Consider the following 17,299-nt stretch of genomic DNA (forward strand, 5'->3'; position numbering starts at 1 on the left):
TGAAATACATGCTTTCAGAGCATTTAAGAGGGGAAATTGAATTCAGGAGATTAGGAAAGGCTTTCCTGAGAACTGAGACCATAAGAAGTATCTATACCTCAATACATGAATATATAACTAGTGTAATGCTACAATAAATCTTTCATTTTCCATTCATTTTATTAAACAAAAACCTCATGATCACCAACTAAAGACCTAGAGTAATTTAAGTGCTGATGTAAAACAATGTGTAAGATAGTTCCTACCTATAACAAGCAGAAGTCTAGGCTTGTGATGAGTAGACCTGGGGAAAAGGAGAGAATATTATGAATATCTATAGTGTGTCGGGACCTATGCTGGATGTTATTCTAAATCTTCTATGTATCCTTTTCAAGGAAATAGGAGAAGGGATTTCTATATCAAGTTCCTACAATTAGAAGGGGCAGCTGACTATAAATGGAGGATGAACATGTGAAGGAAAGCCTTCCTGTGTAAAGGTTCTAAAAGTGTTATTCTCAGAGCTTTTATGTCCCAGGATCCCAATAGACCCTGTCAACAAATTCCCTTTATTTAGCCATTTTACTGAGTAGAAAATCAGGCCAGGCTATGGGAACCTCTAGCTGTTCCATGTGTGGACTTCTCCAGGCTCACACATCTATCCATTCATTTTATGGTCTTGAAATAAATCAGCCATGTATCTATGTTTCTGTAAAGTTTCTTAAAACTCAGAGTCACCGATCTACAAAGATCTCACTGGAAATTGAAATTGATAATATTTGCCGTTTTACATGGACTGTTCTGTGGAAAATGTTTTCTTAGGATGATTTTTCTTTATGATTTGTTAAAATGCCTGTAGTGTTAAAGACTAAGAGGAATGCAGTCAATTTTCTTTTTCTTTCCTCTTATGTTTGACTACATGGCTGTCCTGGGAGTTGGGATTAAAAAGCAAAGATAACTGTATAAAAAGTGGAAGTAACTTGGTTTATAAGTTTTCACAGTATGGAAATAAATAAATATCAAAACCTTGTCCATTTTACAGCTTTTTTTCCAGAAACTTGTTGCTGACATGCTGTTGATCCAAACATATTCCAACAAAATGCTTCCTTCTTTACTGCAAAAGAAAGAAACATTCTGGGCAGAACAAATAAAAGAGATTAAATCACTGGAGGAAAGGTCACACCAGTGTGGAATAAAGCTGCAGAGTTTGCTACAGGTATTTATTTGGTTTACATAAACTTTGTACTTAAGCCTGGAATTCCGGATTTTTGACCACTGCCTTCCAGGTATCCAGAAGCATCTTTTTATCATTAGCAGTTGTTGATTGGGAGCCAACACTGAGGAATGTGGAAGCATGTTTTAGCTCTCACTGCTACTCCCCGAGTGAAATATTTGCTGAGATTTCTCATCCGTAAATTAGGGAACAGCACAGCATCTTTCCACCTTCTAGGTTTGTGTGCAAATAAACAAACTTGAGGGCACTTTAAGATCCTCAATGAGGTCATTTGCAGGAAATAGTCAGTGGTTCAGAAACGGTACTTCCCTGAAGAGGACAGGCCCAGATATTCTGTTGCTGAAGTGGACTCCTGATCGTCTTATCCCAATTCAAAGAAAAAAAATTCAGTTTGCAAAAAGTTCCTTCTCAGTTTTAAGGTTTTCACTTTTAACTTAAACACAGTGGATATTAGCACTTAAAGGAAATAATCAAAAAGCAAGGAAATATGCAGCTTTATAATGTGATGATCTTATTTTATGCTTAATGAAATTAATTTTCTGGTTAGCTTGTCAAATTGATATTTATATTAATATTTCATGGTATTAAAAGAAGAGAAGAGCCCTTCTGAGCCCAAAGAGTGCCCCTAATAGCCACTACTTCAGTAGATAAGAGAATTAATAAGGGGGTTATTTTTCCAACAGATAATTGTTAGTGTCTGTAAGTCAGTTCTGTAGTGTGCTGAGATCCTAGTGGTGGGATTTTCTTTTTTAAGATTTTGTTTATTCATGAGATACACAGAGGCAGAGACATATATAAGCAGAGGGAGAAGCAGGCTCCCCTTGGGGAGCCTGATGTAGGCAGGACTCGATCCCAGGACCCCAGGATAATGACCTGAGCTGAAGGCAGAAGCTCAACCACTGAGCCAGCCAGGTGCCCCTAGTGGTGGGATTCTATAGACACAGAGAGACCTGGAACAAGGCAAGACTCGGGCTAAAGAATTCCTAGTAAGGAAATAGTACTTCCTTGATGAAGTGAAAACCCACATTCCTCCAACAGGGGAATTATGCACTTATAGCACAATTGGGTAATGTTCAGTGGACTGGGGGTTGGAGCAGGGAGGGCAGAAGGAACCTAACAGGAGCCTCTACTGAGAAAGGCTTTAAAAGTTAGCCCCTTTTCTGAGTAAGAGGATGGTTCTCTTCCGGCTCTGAACTCTCCACAGAGGTGTGTATGCTGAGTATCCCTTTAACTTAATCATATTAGTCCCTACTCGATTTGATGAGACAAGCATAAAACACTACTGCCAACTAGATAGTTCAAAACACTCTCCACAATGACAATGGAATTGCTTTCCATTGGTGCTTTAACTTTCTATGGTCTCAGAGTTCATTTAGTCTTATGATTAATTTTGTCATTCTGGAAGAGGGCTCCCACTGATTTTATGTTCTTGATTCTCTAGAAATGGGAAGAATTTGATGAAAACTATACATCTCTCGAAAAGGATCTGGAAATTCTGGTATCAACATTGCCCTCCGTGAGTTTGGTGGAAGAGACAGAGGAAAGATTAGTGGAAAGGATTTCATTTTACCAGGTAATTTTGCTCCTGTTGAATCCATCAGAGGCACACACCATCCATAGCACTTTGTTTTTCTTTGCTTTGACTAAATTGCCCATCTTTGAAGGTAAATAGTTTGAATTGAAGTTCATCACACAACTCACTATTAGGTGTATTCAGGGAACCTGCAGGTTTGAATTTTGGGCTGCTCTGCGTAGCCATAAGTCTTATGTTGCGGTCAAGGTCCTGGATTTGAGTCCTGGCTCTCATCTGTCATTTATGTCACCTTTCTGTCTCTCAGTCTCTGTTTCTTTACCTGTAGAATGTCGGTAATCAGGCTAGTTTCCCTGTCTCAGGAGGTGGATGTTGGTGGGTATGGAAATGAGAGCACAAGCAGGGGGAATGGCAGGCAGAAGAGAAGCAGGCTCCCCACTGAGCAAGGGGCCCCACTGGGACTCGATCCCAGGACCCTGGGATCATGACCTGAGCTGAAGGTAGGTGTTTAACGTCTGAGCCACCTCAGCATCCCAGAAAGAACTTTTTTACACCATGGGCCACCAAACCTATGTTTGGTTTTCTTATTTCAGTGAGGCTCTGTTTGGATGTAGCCTGTGAGACAGGTAATACTCTGTTACCTGTCACCAGCATTATACAAAGGCCTCAAACAAAATTTTTCTTTGCAACATTTAGTAGTATTATCATCAGAGTCTCAAAGTTTGATGCTATAGAAAAGAAAGAACCTTAAAATGGCTTTCAAGTGGCATTGAGATCATGACCAGCAGGATAAAAATTAGTTTTAAGTCTTCTCAACAAAAAGCTTAAAATACTTAGTTACAACTTTCAAATATGTAGTCAGCATCAGAGCTCTGCGGCTGGAGGTGGTTATCAAATGTCAACTTCAAAACTTCAAAAGCAGATTTGTTGCCTGAGTAGGCTCTGGCATGGAAAATGAAAGCATGAAATAACTTGGCAGGACCCTGCCATTCCTCAGAAGCATTTAAGCTCCTAGAAGGAACATTTTCCAGGGGCAATGATGCTATAGTCATGCTGTCTAGATGCCTGGAACGGTACAATTGATCTCTTTGCCATCTTATTATATTGAGCATAGCTCTAAGATAAATCTGAATCTTCTGGGGGCAGGAAGCTGCTGCTTAATTCTTTGTTAGCTTACGGATGCAGAAGTACGCTCTGAACAGCTAAGAGAATGCAATGGAAAATTGCATTTTAAACCTCATTATGTTAAGGAGCTGTTTGTACTAGCCCACCTCCTAGAAACCTGATTATTTCCCCAAAAGTGATCATGTCCATTAAAGTGCAACTGTGACTCTGTAAATTTGACATTTAAAATATGAAATAATTGTTCTAAGTCTTTTAAATAAATTTGCCAACTTTAAAAGGCAGACATCTTGTAAAGCCCACCTCACCTACAGATTTCTTTAGTGCATTTGATCAGTCTCAGTCCTCTGTGTCATGGAGAGATTTGTGTGTATTTTGATCAGTGGACATCTGTAGGTCATGGAACATAGTGTCTGTGTGGCCTCTGGGGTTGATCAAACCTTGTTAAATGCTGGTTCTGCACATTATAGGTTAAGTACCCATTGCAGTCTGATTTCTGTGTATAAAATAGTGTAACTAAAACTTCTCAGAGATACTCTAAAGATGAAGTGTCTTACACTGAAGGCTTAGAAAATTAGAACTCTTTTTTTTTAAGATTTCATTTTTTAAGTTTTTTTTTTTTAATTTTTATTTATTTATGATAGTCACACAGAGAGAGAGAGAGAGAGAGGCAGAGACATAGGCAGAGGGAGAAGCAGGCTCCATGCACCGGGAGCCCGACGTGGGATTCGATCCCGGGTCTCCAGGATCACGCCCTGGGCCAAAGGCAGGTGCTAAACCGCTGCGCCACCCAGGGATCCCTTAAGATTTCATTTTTTGAGGGGATCCCTGGGGTGCTCAGTTGGTTGGGCGTGTGCCTTCGGTTCAGGTCATGATCCCAGCCAGAGTCCTAGGATCAAGCCCTGAGTGGGGAGCCTGTTTCTCCCTCTCCTCCCCGCTTGTGCTCTCTCTCACTATCTCTGTCACTATCTGTCTCTCTCTCTCAAATAAATATATAAAATCTTACCAAAAAAAAAATCTTATTTTTTGAGTAATCTCTACACCCAATGTGGGGCTCAAACTTATGCCCCCAAGATCGGGAGTCATGTGCTCTTCTGACTGAGCCAGCCAGGTTCCCAGGACTTTTTTTAAATGCATATGGGAAATTTTATTTGCACCTACAAGATCAAGTGGAAAGAGAAGTTCAGATAGTTCAGATAGGAATGGTGGAAAGAGAAGTTCAGATAGTTCAGATAGGAATGGTGGAAAGGGAAATTTTATTTGCACCTACAAGATCAAGTGGAAAGAGAAGTTCAGATAGTTCAGATAGGAATGGTGGAAAGGGCAATAGAAGTAAAATTCTTTAATACTTTTTAAAAGGATTAAGTAATTAGAAAATAGGAAAGGTTGTATTTTGATCAGAATTTATTTTTTCAGCTTAAATTTAAATAGCTGTCAGGTTAAGTGTCATTAGTTGAACCTAGCAGTAGAGGGTAATTCCTTTTAGACAGAGTTCTCTTCAGGGGGTCATCGTATTGCAGTTTTAAAGATTTTCTTTTCTTCTCATGAAGCTAGATTAGTGATGTACTGTTTTAATTTACTCTTCTAAAGTCCTCTTCCTCTCTCCCTTATGAATCCTTCCACTGAGAAGACTCTAGAAATGAATTTTTCCCTACTCTGGACCTAAGGGATGATAAAGAAATGTCTTCTTTTTCCCCTCATTTTTTTAAAAGATTTTATTTATTTAGTCATGAGAGACACAGGCAAAGGGAGAAGCAGGCTCCATGCAGGGAGCCCGACGTGGGACTCCATCCCAGGTCTCCAGGATCTTGCCCTGAGCCAAAGGCAGATGCTCAACCGCTGAGCCACCTAGGTGCCCCTTCTTATCCCCTTCAAACCTAGTTGCAATGTAAAGTGCTTACAGGGGCCAGGCAGGAGAACAGAAATACGGACGCTGACTGGGTCTACAGTCAAAGGGCTGGTAGGGACTGCCATCTGAGTGTCAAAGAGAATAAGCGCTTCTCAAGGAGGCGTGGCTGCCCAATTCCAGCCTGTCTTGCCATGTGAGTACAGACCCAGGTTGCTTGATCTTCCAGTTTTCTCAGAGTCACAGGAAATCCTGATTTCTATGTAAAATTTCCTGATTTTCAAAATAATCGCCAGGTCACACAAAACTTATCCACAGCTCAATGTGCCCTGTAGACTGCCAGCTTACTTTTTGCTTTCAGGTAGATGAATTCACTATCAAGTCTAAAGCCATGAATTTTTGTTTTCTGTTTATAAGTCTATAGAATGGGAGAAATGTGCCGTAGAAATGCATTAGTCGGACACTCTCATTATGAAAAATAATCAATAAAACAAAAATCATGTTTCTTCAGCCATACTCCAAGACTCCTTGAGGGTTAAGAGAGTGTTACTCTTTCTTCAGTAGCCTCTACTGTAGGCTTTTGATGAAATATTGTGAATACATTGAGGGGGTTCATTTTAAATAACTCATTCTGTGACTTTTTTTTTAAGCAAATAAAAAGAAACATTGATGAAAAGCATGCCCGGCTTTACCAAACTCTGAATGAAGGCAAACAGCTGGTGGCATCTGTGAGCTGTCCCGAACTAGAGGGCCAGATTACAAAGCTAGAAGAGCAGTGGCTGGCCCTAAACAAAAAAATTGACCATGAACTACACAGACTACAAACACTTCTCAAGCATCTGCTCAGGTATGTTTTCTTGGGAATGGATTGTGCTCAGATTTCCATGTGGAGAAAGACCTCAGAGGGATCCTGTGATCAACCAGTTTTTACATGTGGTGTCCCTATTGTAAGGTTTTTCGTCAACAATCTAAAGCACTTGGGTCCCTTTTCTGGGCTAAATGGGATCTCGGGTCTCTAAGATTAGTTTGCTATACTCAGGGTAATATGTAATCAGTTCTATGAAAACTAGGAATTATGTTATAAAATTATACACGTTAACGTGTATCCTGTGATAGCGCTTTTTTCTATTCTCGAAGTTTTTAAATTAAAAAATATTAATTTTAACAGAATAGTTTGAAAAAGACTTCAGAGCTCTTCAGAGAATTTTGTTTACTGGATCTAATTTTGAACCCCTTGAGGAAGGTAGAGAACATGGAACATTTGAATCTCTTCATCCCTACCTCGTAGGGAACTCTCTAACCTAAAGAAGTTTAAAAGTTATAAGAGGAGTAGCATTGCTTACATATTTTCCTTCACCTCCAATAAATATGTTAGTATCTAGTCAACAACAGTTTACTAGTATATAACTTTTACAAATGCTGGTTATATTTTTACTATAAACAAATCTGTTGAGAATATTTAGTGAATAAAAATAATTGCTGTCCTTACCAATGGGTTTTTTGCATGACTGTAATGAGAAAATGTTTTAGATTTTTAAAATGCCCATTTTGTTCTAGATTAGTTATAAGTGAGTCATAGAAGACACCAGGAGCATCAGATTTGGAGTGGGATAAAACAGAGTATAATCCTAAAAAAATCGTGATTTTCTGAATAATAGAGCTGATCAACACAGGAAAACATATAGTAAAATGAGAAGAAAATATGCCGATGATGAATATCCTCCAAAGAGTACATTTCTAATTTTCTTTCTCTCTCACTTTGCTCCTGTTAGTTATAACAGAGATTCGGATCAGTTAACCAAATGGTTGGAATCTTCTCAGCAAACTCTGAATTACTGGAAGGAACAATCCCTCAATGTGTCTCAGGACTTGGATACAATCAGAAGCAACATAAACAACTTTTTTGTGAGTTATAATAGAATATACTCAGATAATTATTGTCAGAAATACCAGGGGGAAATGACCATGGTCAATAGTAATAGTGCCCATAATCATTTGTGGGTAAGGGATAAGACTTGGGCTAATAGTAGAGCTATCTGTTTATACTGGTCATTTATATATTTAGAATAATGATAAAGCAGGTTTTTAATTGACCCTACAATATATACATAAATTTAAAACTTCCTCTAACACGGGGTATGCTTTATAAATGCAGGAAATTAACTCCCTGTTCCCCCCCTCCAGTAAAAAACTTAACAGAATTATTAACTCATAAATGTTAAAGTTAATAAATACATGGTTTTAAATTTTCATACAGAACTGATATTTCTCCTAAAATGTTCTATTGTTTTGAGATTTTTCTTTTAAAAAAAAGGAATTACTTTTGTAATATAAATTTATTCCTTCCCATATTCTTTTCTCTACAATTTCATATTCTATGCCAATGATCACTCATTTTGGTGTTAAAATGTAAATATTTTAAAATATACTTGAAAACACCTATAAATACAAAGGAAAGATTTCAAATATTTTAGTTAAAAATTACTTGCATTTAGTTTATTTAGCATGAACTTTGTGTGCTGTTTCTCTTAAAGTTGAAATGATTCGTTTATTTTTTTTTAAATATTAAGCCACTTAAGGGACAGGAATCCTATCTTTTGTTCCCCACCATCTATCTACTGCCTGGAACAGTGCCTGACACTTAGTAAAAAAAAGGTATCTGTGTGTGTGTGTGTGTGTGTGTGTATGCAGGAGCATGTGTGTGCACACATGTACTTATGAACATACACACATAGATACACATACAAACATTTGTGACTTGCATTGAGTTCAGTGATTTAGTTTTGGACTCTAACCAGTTAATTCTGACTCTTTGGTATTCTTTGCTGTTTTCAAGTTTTTAACATTTCTAAATAATCCAACTGCTACCTCTAGGAGTTTTCAAAGGAACTTGATGACAAGTCCTCCTTGAAGACCGCAGTTGTAAGTACCGGGAGCCAGCTTCTTCATCTGAAAGAAGCCGATACGGCCACGCTGAGAGCTTCTTTAGCACAGTTTGAACAAAAATGGACAATGCTCATAACTCAGCTTCCAGATATTCAAGAAAAACTTCACCAGGTAGGTATTTAAAGATGCAGCATTCGAATTAGCATTCACTTGTTAGCTCACAACTCCTTTAAAATTATTTCTCTGACTCAATAATTTTCATTGACACTACCTATTTTTCTCTGGCACCACTGAATATAGGTCTTAATTACTGGACTCTCCTCTAGTAGGATCTTTCTTAACAGAGAAATCAGGCTTAATTACTTTATTTCCCAGTTTATCTGCATCACTGTGTTAGTTTATGTGAAGGTCATTGTCATTGTTTTGGGGTCACTTATTCTAAGCTTGAATGCTGGGTTTGTTTTTGTGAGTCACCTGCATAATTATGTAGCAAGACCTTTTATCAAACCAGGTATCATCTCTAGTGGATGCCCTGATTCATTTTGTCAACGGCAGGTAATTAAATGGAAATCATTTTGTCCTTGCAGCTTCAGATGGAGAAATTGCCATCTCGTAAAGCAATCATGGAAATGATTAGCTGGATGAACAATGTGGAACATCAAACTTCAGATGAAGACTCTGAGTGCTCACTGAGTTCTGCATCTCAAGTGAAAAGTCTTCTTCAGAAGTACAAGGTAATCAAATAGAGCCAGAAGCCTTTTCATTAAATAAGAAGACAAGTCGGTCGGAAGGGAAATACAGAACAAAGAGACATGTAGGATGTGATTTAGAAAAAACAATTCCAGAAGCAAGGAGTGGGGTGTTTGGTGATTTTAGGCAGAAGTTAGTATACTTGTTCTTCTTCTGCCTGGTTTCCTTTGGTAGTTTCCATCAATCACCATAGGACAGAATCCAAGCTTTTAGTGGCTCTGGCCCCTCATTGGCCTCATCTTTTCATCTCCACCAAGACCCTAGACTGTGCCGAAAGCACATGAACCAACTGTGTCTGGTATTCTCACCACTCGTGCTTTTGTGCGTACTGCTCCTTCAGTCTGGAATTCTAGTGCCCCACCCCTAGCTGTAGAAATGCTCTTTGTCATCTTCCAAGAGTCTGCTCAAGTATCTCCTGATTTAGAAATCTACTCCCGACTCTCCCTGCCAGATGAGTTTATTCTCTGAGATTAGGTATCTCCATGGTGCTGTAATTATTTGCTTACTTGCCTATCTTCCCACCTGGGCTTAGCTTCTTGAGAGCAGGGGCTATCCTTCACCTGCCCGAAATAGTGTGTACCTAGCCCAATACCTGACATCCAGTAGATATTTGGTAAATGTTCTTTGTGTAAGGGAATGCGTAAGGAAAAGTTGATAGCCTTCTACAAATAGATATGAATGTGGCTTTCCCCATGATATTTGATTTCATGTAGATTTAACTAACACTGAACAAGCCACACACAAGCATTTATCATGTGCCAGGCAAGTTTGCCACTAGGAACACAGGAGATAAATGAAGACTCTGGTCATTGTTTTCAAAGACCTCACAGTTCTGATGGATCGAGCCTCTTGATAGACAGAGGGTGAATACCTTGGTCAAGGCATATTAGCAAGGATTTTATTTCTATATGTTAGCACATCCTCACTTCAGTGAGTAGTAGAATCTTTGGAGGGTCCAAGTATATGTATTCTTATAAGTTCTAGTAACCTAGCACATACCAAATGGTTTTCTCCCTGACGCCTCCAGAGAGGTATTCGAACTTCCCAGGATAAGCCCAACAAGGCTTGACAGAAACTTGGTTGCCTGGCCTGGGGTGTTTTTAGGATTGCTCTAGAACTTAAAGTTCTCCAAACCTGAAGGCCTAGATTGTTCCTAGAGGAACAGTGAAGTGACCTAAACAGGCAAAGTCCCTTGATGTCCTGGGTTTTCTGGGAGCGTCTTAACTAGAGACTCCCCATCCTCATTTCCACAAGACTGCAGGGTGGCTCTGAAGTCCAGTGTAGCTCTCAGGAAGCCACTTGCAGGGACCCTTTGTCAATCCCTGCATCCTGAATTTGATTCAGATGATGTAGCTACCATACATGATATCTCCCCTTTGACTTTTCAGTCTATTTGAAGGCAGCGAGTCTCTGTTCCTAAGCATGTGGAATTCTCCAAGAGACTCTACTCAAAGCAGACATTCAGAGGGGCTGGGGGAAGGGCAGAAAGTAACTCCAGACAGGTGCCCCTTGATTAATGAATGAATGGGAGTTTGGTGTTCCCTAGCAGGAACCAGAGGGGGAATCTGAGTCAACCCACTTTGGTTTTGGTTGTTTAACTTTGTTTGTTTGTTTTAGGAGTTCAGAATGGAAATGGACTATAAACAATGGATCGTTGACTTTGTGAACCAGTCATTACTTCAGTTAAGCACCTGTGATGTAGAAAGTAAGCGCTATGAGAGAACAGAGTTTGCAGAGCACCTGGGAGAGATGAACCGCCAATGGCACCGGGTACATGGAACACTAAATAGAAAGGTGTGCTCATGTGTCACACTTTGTGTGATTTGGCCTTTGCAAAATACCACTTTCTGAAAAATTTGAGAAGACATTCACATGGTTAATTTACAGTTTAGCCTAATAATCCTCTCCTTTGTAGCCCTTTTATAAAGCATGTGTTCTGGCATTCTCCACTGGTACCTATAAGAGAATATGAAGAAATTCTTATTTCTTTGAGATTTCTGAGTAGGAAATTGAGTTAGGCAAGTGAAGAGGAGAAACTTTATTTAAGAAGTTGTCAAGTATGTGAGACTACTAACTGGTCGGAGATTTTGACATTTTCTATGAAAGTAAATGTTCAAAAGTGGCAAAGCTATTACAGCATTGAAAAGATTATGAAAAGGAAGAAAAATGTATGTGGCCTTTTGGTAGATTTTCATTCCATGACCCTGAAAATATTAAGAAAACTTATTCGTAGAGAAATATTCAGTACTTATATATAATAGTAACAATTGGTTGATTTCTTTATGTGTAAAGAATGCATACAAATGGGTTTATACAATTAAGATTCAAGTGCATGAATGGACAAAGAACATGAACAGAGAATTTATAAAAGAAAATTTATAATTAGCAAATCAGCATGGAAAGATTCCAACTTTAACTATCAGGCATTCAAAATAAACATTATTAACACTATATTTCTAATATACTATTATTTATAATATTAGTAAATACTAAATTAGAAAATTTAGTGAGAAAAGATAAAAACTAAAGCTATCCCATTCATATGTAGATAATGGCTTACATATTTTTTGGAAAGAAAAATTCAGAAAATTTCAAGAACTAGAATAATCACCTTATTTCTTAACCTAGCCGTGCCACCTCTTACACATTTATCTTAAATCGATAGCCCTTCAAAAAATGAAAAAATATTCACACAAAGTGTTCAATTCAACATTATTTATACTGATAAAACACAAAATGCCTTCATTTCCAACTATAGAGGAATAATTGATCAAATTATACTGTGTCCATTTGATAAAATATTGGGCAGCCTTTTAAATTAATGTGAGGCCTATGTCAACCAGCCGAGCAAGTGCCTATGACTGATATATTGGAAAAGGCACATAAAACTTTACAGGTACTCTGATTGTAACCTAATAAAAATCATGAGCATAGAAATGAGAAGAATTACAGACACTAAAAACAGTCATTATTTTATTAAATTGATTATTTGTGATATTTTTTATATTGACTTAATTTCTAAGCCACTCTAATGGAAAATATCTCAGGAAAGAAAGTTTTCTTAAAAGAGCTATATAGGTATATCAATAGGTAATGCAATGGAAAAATATTGAATGTTAGCAACAGGATTTTATTTCAGATAAGTATTATGGAACTCCAAAACAGCCAGCTTTCTTAGGTTAGCTTTCATTTCATATGTTAAAGGGGATTTTAATTCTGTTTCCTAATTTATGAATCTTGATTCCAAAAGTTATTGGGAAATCTTATGCTAAATATTAAGGAATCTGAGAAGAAACAAAATTATTTTCTTAAAAGTAACTGTCATGACATTTACATTTTAAAGCATGTGGTTTAAAATAAAGGTTTAAGGGCACCTGGGTGGCTCAGTCGGTTAAGTGTCTGCCTTCGGCTCAGGTCATGGTCCCAGAGTCCTGGGAAGGAGCCCCTCCTCAGGCCCCCTGCTCAGTGAGGAGCCTGCTTCTCCCTCTCCCTCTGCCTGCCACTCTCTGTACTTGTGCTCTCTCTGTCAAATAAATAAATAAAACCTTTAAAAATATATAAAATAAAGTTTTATTTTCTTATTTATAACTTACAGATACAACATTTAGAACAACTTTTGGAAAGTATCAGTGAGAATGAAAACAAAATACAGATTTTGAACAACTGGATGGAGGCGCAGGAGGAAAGACTGAAAACTTTACAAAAACCTGGAAGTGTGATCTCAGTGCAGAAGATGCTCCTGGATTGTCAGGTGAGTAGGCACATGGCTCCTGTCCCCACGCAGGGTCAGGCTGGTTACATGGCCGTGTTGTTTAGTCGCTGCTTCTGCCCCAAGGAGTAGGGCAAGTAGCTGTACTTTCTGAGGGTCTCTTCCAAACCCCCAGTTACTTACTTTGTTATGTAAAGTAGATAATCATCCATGGATTCTACAAAATTACAAAGTGCTCTTTTTTTTATGACAAGAAGAACAAGGTCTTTTCAGTTATTGTTGTTCTTAAGACTTGACTGTTACTCCTGAAAGAAAACATTCAAAGGAAATTTTGATTTGATGTTTTCTGATTTTTGTGTTTTTTTATGAACTTACCCAATATTTACAAAATTATTCTAAGGTTTCCATTATTAGTATTTCATTCTGCTTCTTCAGAGGAAAATGATTTTCTGTTACCTACTACATGATGTGTTCTGAAAGGGCCACTTGTCCCTTGCAACCACTGCCTAAATCACATTCGAGCTGAAAACTATTGGCCATGCCCTTTGTTTTGTTCAGTTTTCATTTGCCAGGTCACTTAGCCTTGGAGATACCCTCACCCAACTGTAGATTAATCCTCCTCGAGTACCACCCTGATTGTGTCACTCCCTATTGAAAACACTTCAGCTGTCCCTATAGCTACATGGCACAGGTTAGGCTGCTTCTGCACCTACTGCATGAGAGCATGGCTGCACTCCCCATTGGGGCTGTAAGGCCAGCTCACACCCCAGTTCTACTGAGAAGGTTACAGAAGAGTACTGGGGGGATCCCTGGGTGGCGCAGCGGTTTGGCGCCTGCCTTTGGCCCAGGGCATGATCCTGGAGACCCAGGATCGAAACCCACGTCGGGCTCCCGGTGCATGGAGCCTGCTTCTCCCTCTGCCTGTGTCTCTGCCTCTCTCTCTCTCACTGTGTGCCTATCATAAATAAATAAAAATTTAAAAAAAAAAAAAAAAAGAAGAGTACTGGGCATGGTGTGTAAGCAGCACTCATTATAAGAGATCTTTGCAAGCCATCCTGCCCTGTTTCTAAGTACCCACTAGCCGTTTCCATTTAGAATTCTTACAGCCACCTCAGAATCAATATACCTCCTGACCGGAAGCCTACACTTCATGGGTCCATGCTGCACCATCCCCCACAGACCACCCCGGTTTCACTTGAGTTCTAAACTAGCCACAGCATACGGTGCCATCACTATTTCCAGATGAGGAAATGGGAGGCTTGGAGGTTTAATGACTTAATGTCTGGTCAGACAGCCAGTACCAGGCAGACATGGAATGGAGACCAGATCTCCTGGATTCTTTCCACTATACCACAATATATATATATATCTAGACTCTTCTAAAATCTAGATGATCCAAGTAATAATTGAAATTATTGTAAGAACTCATACTGTAATAATTACAAAAATTGAATTGAATATATTGCCATTAAAATGTCTTTAGGTGTCATGTTATTTAATTATGTACTCTAATGGCATTTTTACTTGAAAAAGTCAATAACCTGTCTCTTATATCTTATTGCTCTATAATATTGTACATATGAAAACCTTTCCCTCTTGCCCTTCCAGGATATAGAAAATCAACTTGCAATTAAATCCAAAGCCCTGGATGAGTTGAGACAAAGTTACTTGACTTCGGAGAGTGGGACAATGCCACTATTAGAAGACACAGCATCCAGAATTGATGGATTATTTCAAAAAAGGAGCAGTGTTATCAACCAGGTACTAGATAGAACTCATTTGAAGTATACTATTTCTCTTCATATATTCTTTCATCTTTCTCTGTTGTTGTGTAATCACAGAAACTCATGCCATGCTGAAAACTGAGAAATTGCTCAGAGAAATACTGAAGTAAGGAAAAGCATTTCAAATCCCATGTTTTATTTTGTTTTGTTTTGTTTGCACTGGATAATTAGCAGTAGAGCCAGCAATTCTAAAACCATTGGCAGGCTAGAAATCCATTTGGTTATCTTTGTTTTGTCTAATGTATTCACAGACAAAAATGTCTCCACCCTCCAACCCAACAGAGCATCTGGTACCATTTCCTAACCAGATACACAGGAGCAGCTAAGGAAAAGCACGTCCAAGGAGGTGACTCAGGGAGAGAGTGATCCTGTCTCCTATAGCCTCTATTAAGCTAGAAGCATGGTCAGCATATAAAGAACTCCAGAGGCAGTAAAGAAGCATAGCATGTGGTGAGGAGAAAGTAAAGAGAAAGAGTGTAGAAGACGTCTGGTCATTTTATGAAAGACACGTTAAAGTCTGCATTTAGCCCTTCCAGGAGTAGAGCACCAAAAAACCAAAAACAGGCATCTCTAGATGTTACAGCTTTGACAGTGCCCCACAAACGGAGGGGGAAACTATAAATACTATAGAAAACTATAAACTATAAATAGCCAATTATAGAGGTGTGTCCATACTTCGTAGAGGTCCTTATTATGGATATATTTGTTATCTACTAAAATCTGCTTTTGACCATTTGTTCCAAGAAGGAATTGGGAATAACCTGTATGAGTGAAATGCATAGGTGACTCTCAGCCTCATTTCTGCCCCATAACTTAGGCAGGAAAATAGAGACGAGCTTCACGTATCTTGTGTAAGTTGTTTGTTAAACATATCTTCTATGAGGCACTATGCTCACTGCCCATAGTACAAAGATTAACAAAAAAATAAGTGGGCCCTACCCTCAAAGAACTCACAGGCTACTAGAGGAAATATACTTGAACAGATAGTCACAACACAATGAATTATAATTAAAATGTTGAGGTAAAAAAGCTTGAGTTAATGAAAGTAAAAAAAAAAAAAACATGCAGGTGGTACTACCATAGAAGATAGACATGTAGATAAATTGGATAGAATTAAGAGCCCAGAAATAAACCCTCACATTATAGTCAACTAATTTTAGATAAGGATGCCAAGACAGTTCCAAGGTCGGGGGGATAGTCTTTCCAAAGAATGGTACTAGAAGAGCTGTATATCCACATTCAAAAGAATGAAGATGAACCTCTACCTTCGCACCATATATAAAAATTAAATGGATCAAAAATAGTGCTACAACTACAAAACTCTTAGAAGAAAACCTAGGCCTGAATCTCCATGACGGGATTAGGCAATAGTTTCTTAGATATGACACCAAAAGCACAAGCAATAAAAGAAAAAATAAACCAACTCAGGGGTTAAATAACTTGCCCAAGATCGAAAGCTCACAGATTGTCATTGAAATGTTTGCAACTCCCCCAGTGGTCTCAAACTGAAATGCCTAAATCAGATACCATAGTGGAATCCTTAGAAGGGAACAAAATGATTGAGAGAGGCTCTTCTTAATGATTTTCTAAATATGTTTCCACTTCTCATATAGGTCAATGAACTCAAGACCTCCATGCAGTCTGTTTTACAGGAGTGGAAGGTTTATGATAAACTGTATGAGGAAGTGACGATGATGACAATCCGATTCTGGTACTGCATGGACCACAGCAAGCCTGTGGTTTTATCATTAGAGGCCTTAAGATGCCAGGTTCAGAACCTTCAGGTAAATTAACCAGATCTTGGCCCAGTACACTGTTGGCAGAAAATCTCCAGTGGAATCAAGCGCAGAAATTGACACAATTGCCTTTGTGCTGTCCACAGAGAAGCACAAAACAGTATTTTAAATAGCAGCATCAAAAGTATAACATGGAATTCCAAAATGAATCACATGAGCCAGATGAGTGAAATTTTGTAACAGGATGCATTGGATTTTTCGTCATTGTTCATGTCCATATTATTTCACTGTTTTGGGTTTTGGGGGGTATGTGTGTGTTAGTATACATTTTAAAGTTCTGTCTCAAATGAAAGAATGTCATCTCAGTTTTCTTCTTCACATTTCTAGTAATTTTTCCCAGTCCTATTGAGGTTTGAGTGTTCATAGAATTGTGATACAGCAGCAAGTGTTGATCAGTGGCTGCCTCCTTTGGATGTGGCCAGGCCATTCTGAAAGAATGTACCTGCTCTTTCTCTCAGTCTCTTCAAGATGAAGCTGAGAGCAGTGAAGGAAGTTGGGAGAAACTGCAGGAGGTGATTGGAAAACTCAAAGATCACTGCCCCTCGGTTGCTGAAATAATTGAAGAGAAATGCCAAGATACTCATGCCAGGTATGCTTTAAGATACAGTTTGAATAACAGCAGATATCTTTATCTCAACAACATATGGTGAATGAAGTGACATAGG

General features: G+C 38.5%; 1 protein-coding gene across 6 annotated transcripts in view; it reads left to right on the forward strand.

Moving 5' to 3' along the window:
• Nucleotides 1–17,299, forward strand: part of SYNE2 (spectrin repeat containing nuclear envelope protein 2) — a 320,078-nt gene that overhangs the window by 241,343 nt on the left and 61,436 nt on the right. For all 6 annotated transcript variants that reach the window (XM_072838881.1, XM_072838882.1, XM_072838883.1 and 3 more), the window contains 11 exons: nt 1,019–1,192; nt 2,652–2,783; nt 6,360–6,556; nt 7,482–7,614; nt 8,584–8,766; nt 9,183–9,329; nt 10,963–11,139; nt 12,941–13,096; nt 14,663–14,815; nt 16,452–16,622; nt 17,093–17,223. In XM_072838881.1, coding sequence (XP_072694982.1) covers nt 1,019–1,192; nt 2,652–2,783; nt 6,360–6,556; nt 7,482–7,614; nt 8,584–8,766; nt 9,183–9,329; nt 10,963–11,139; nt 12,941–13,096; nt 14,663–14,815; nt 16,452–16,622; nt 17,093–17,223 — 1,754 coding nt within the window. The remainder of the gene's footprint in view (nt 1–1,018; nt 1,193–2,651; nt 2,784–6,359; nt 6,557–7,481; nt 7,615–8,583; nt 8,767–9,182; nt 9,330–10,962; nt 11,140–12,940; nt 13,097–14,662; nt 14,816–16,451; nt 16,623–17,092; nt 17,224–17,299) is intronic.

The sequence above is a fragment of the Canis lupus genome, chromosome 9, assembly GCF_048164855.1.
Source record: "Canis lupus baileyi chromosome 9, mCanLup2.hap1, whole genome shotgun sequence".
Classification (NCBI taxonomy): Eukaryota; Metazoa; Chordata; class Mammalia; order Carnivora; family Canidae; genus Canis; species Canis lupus.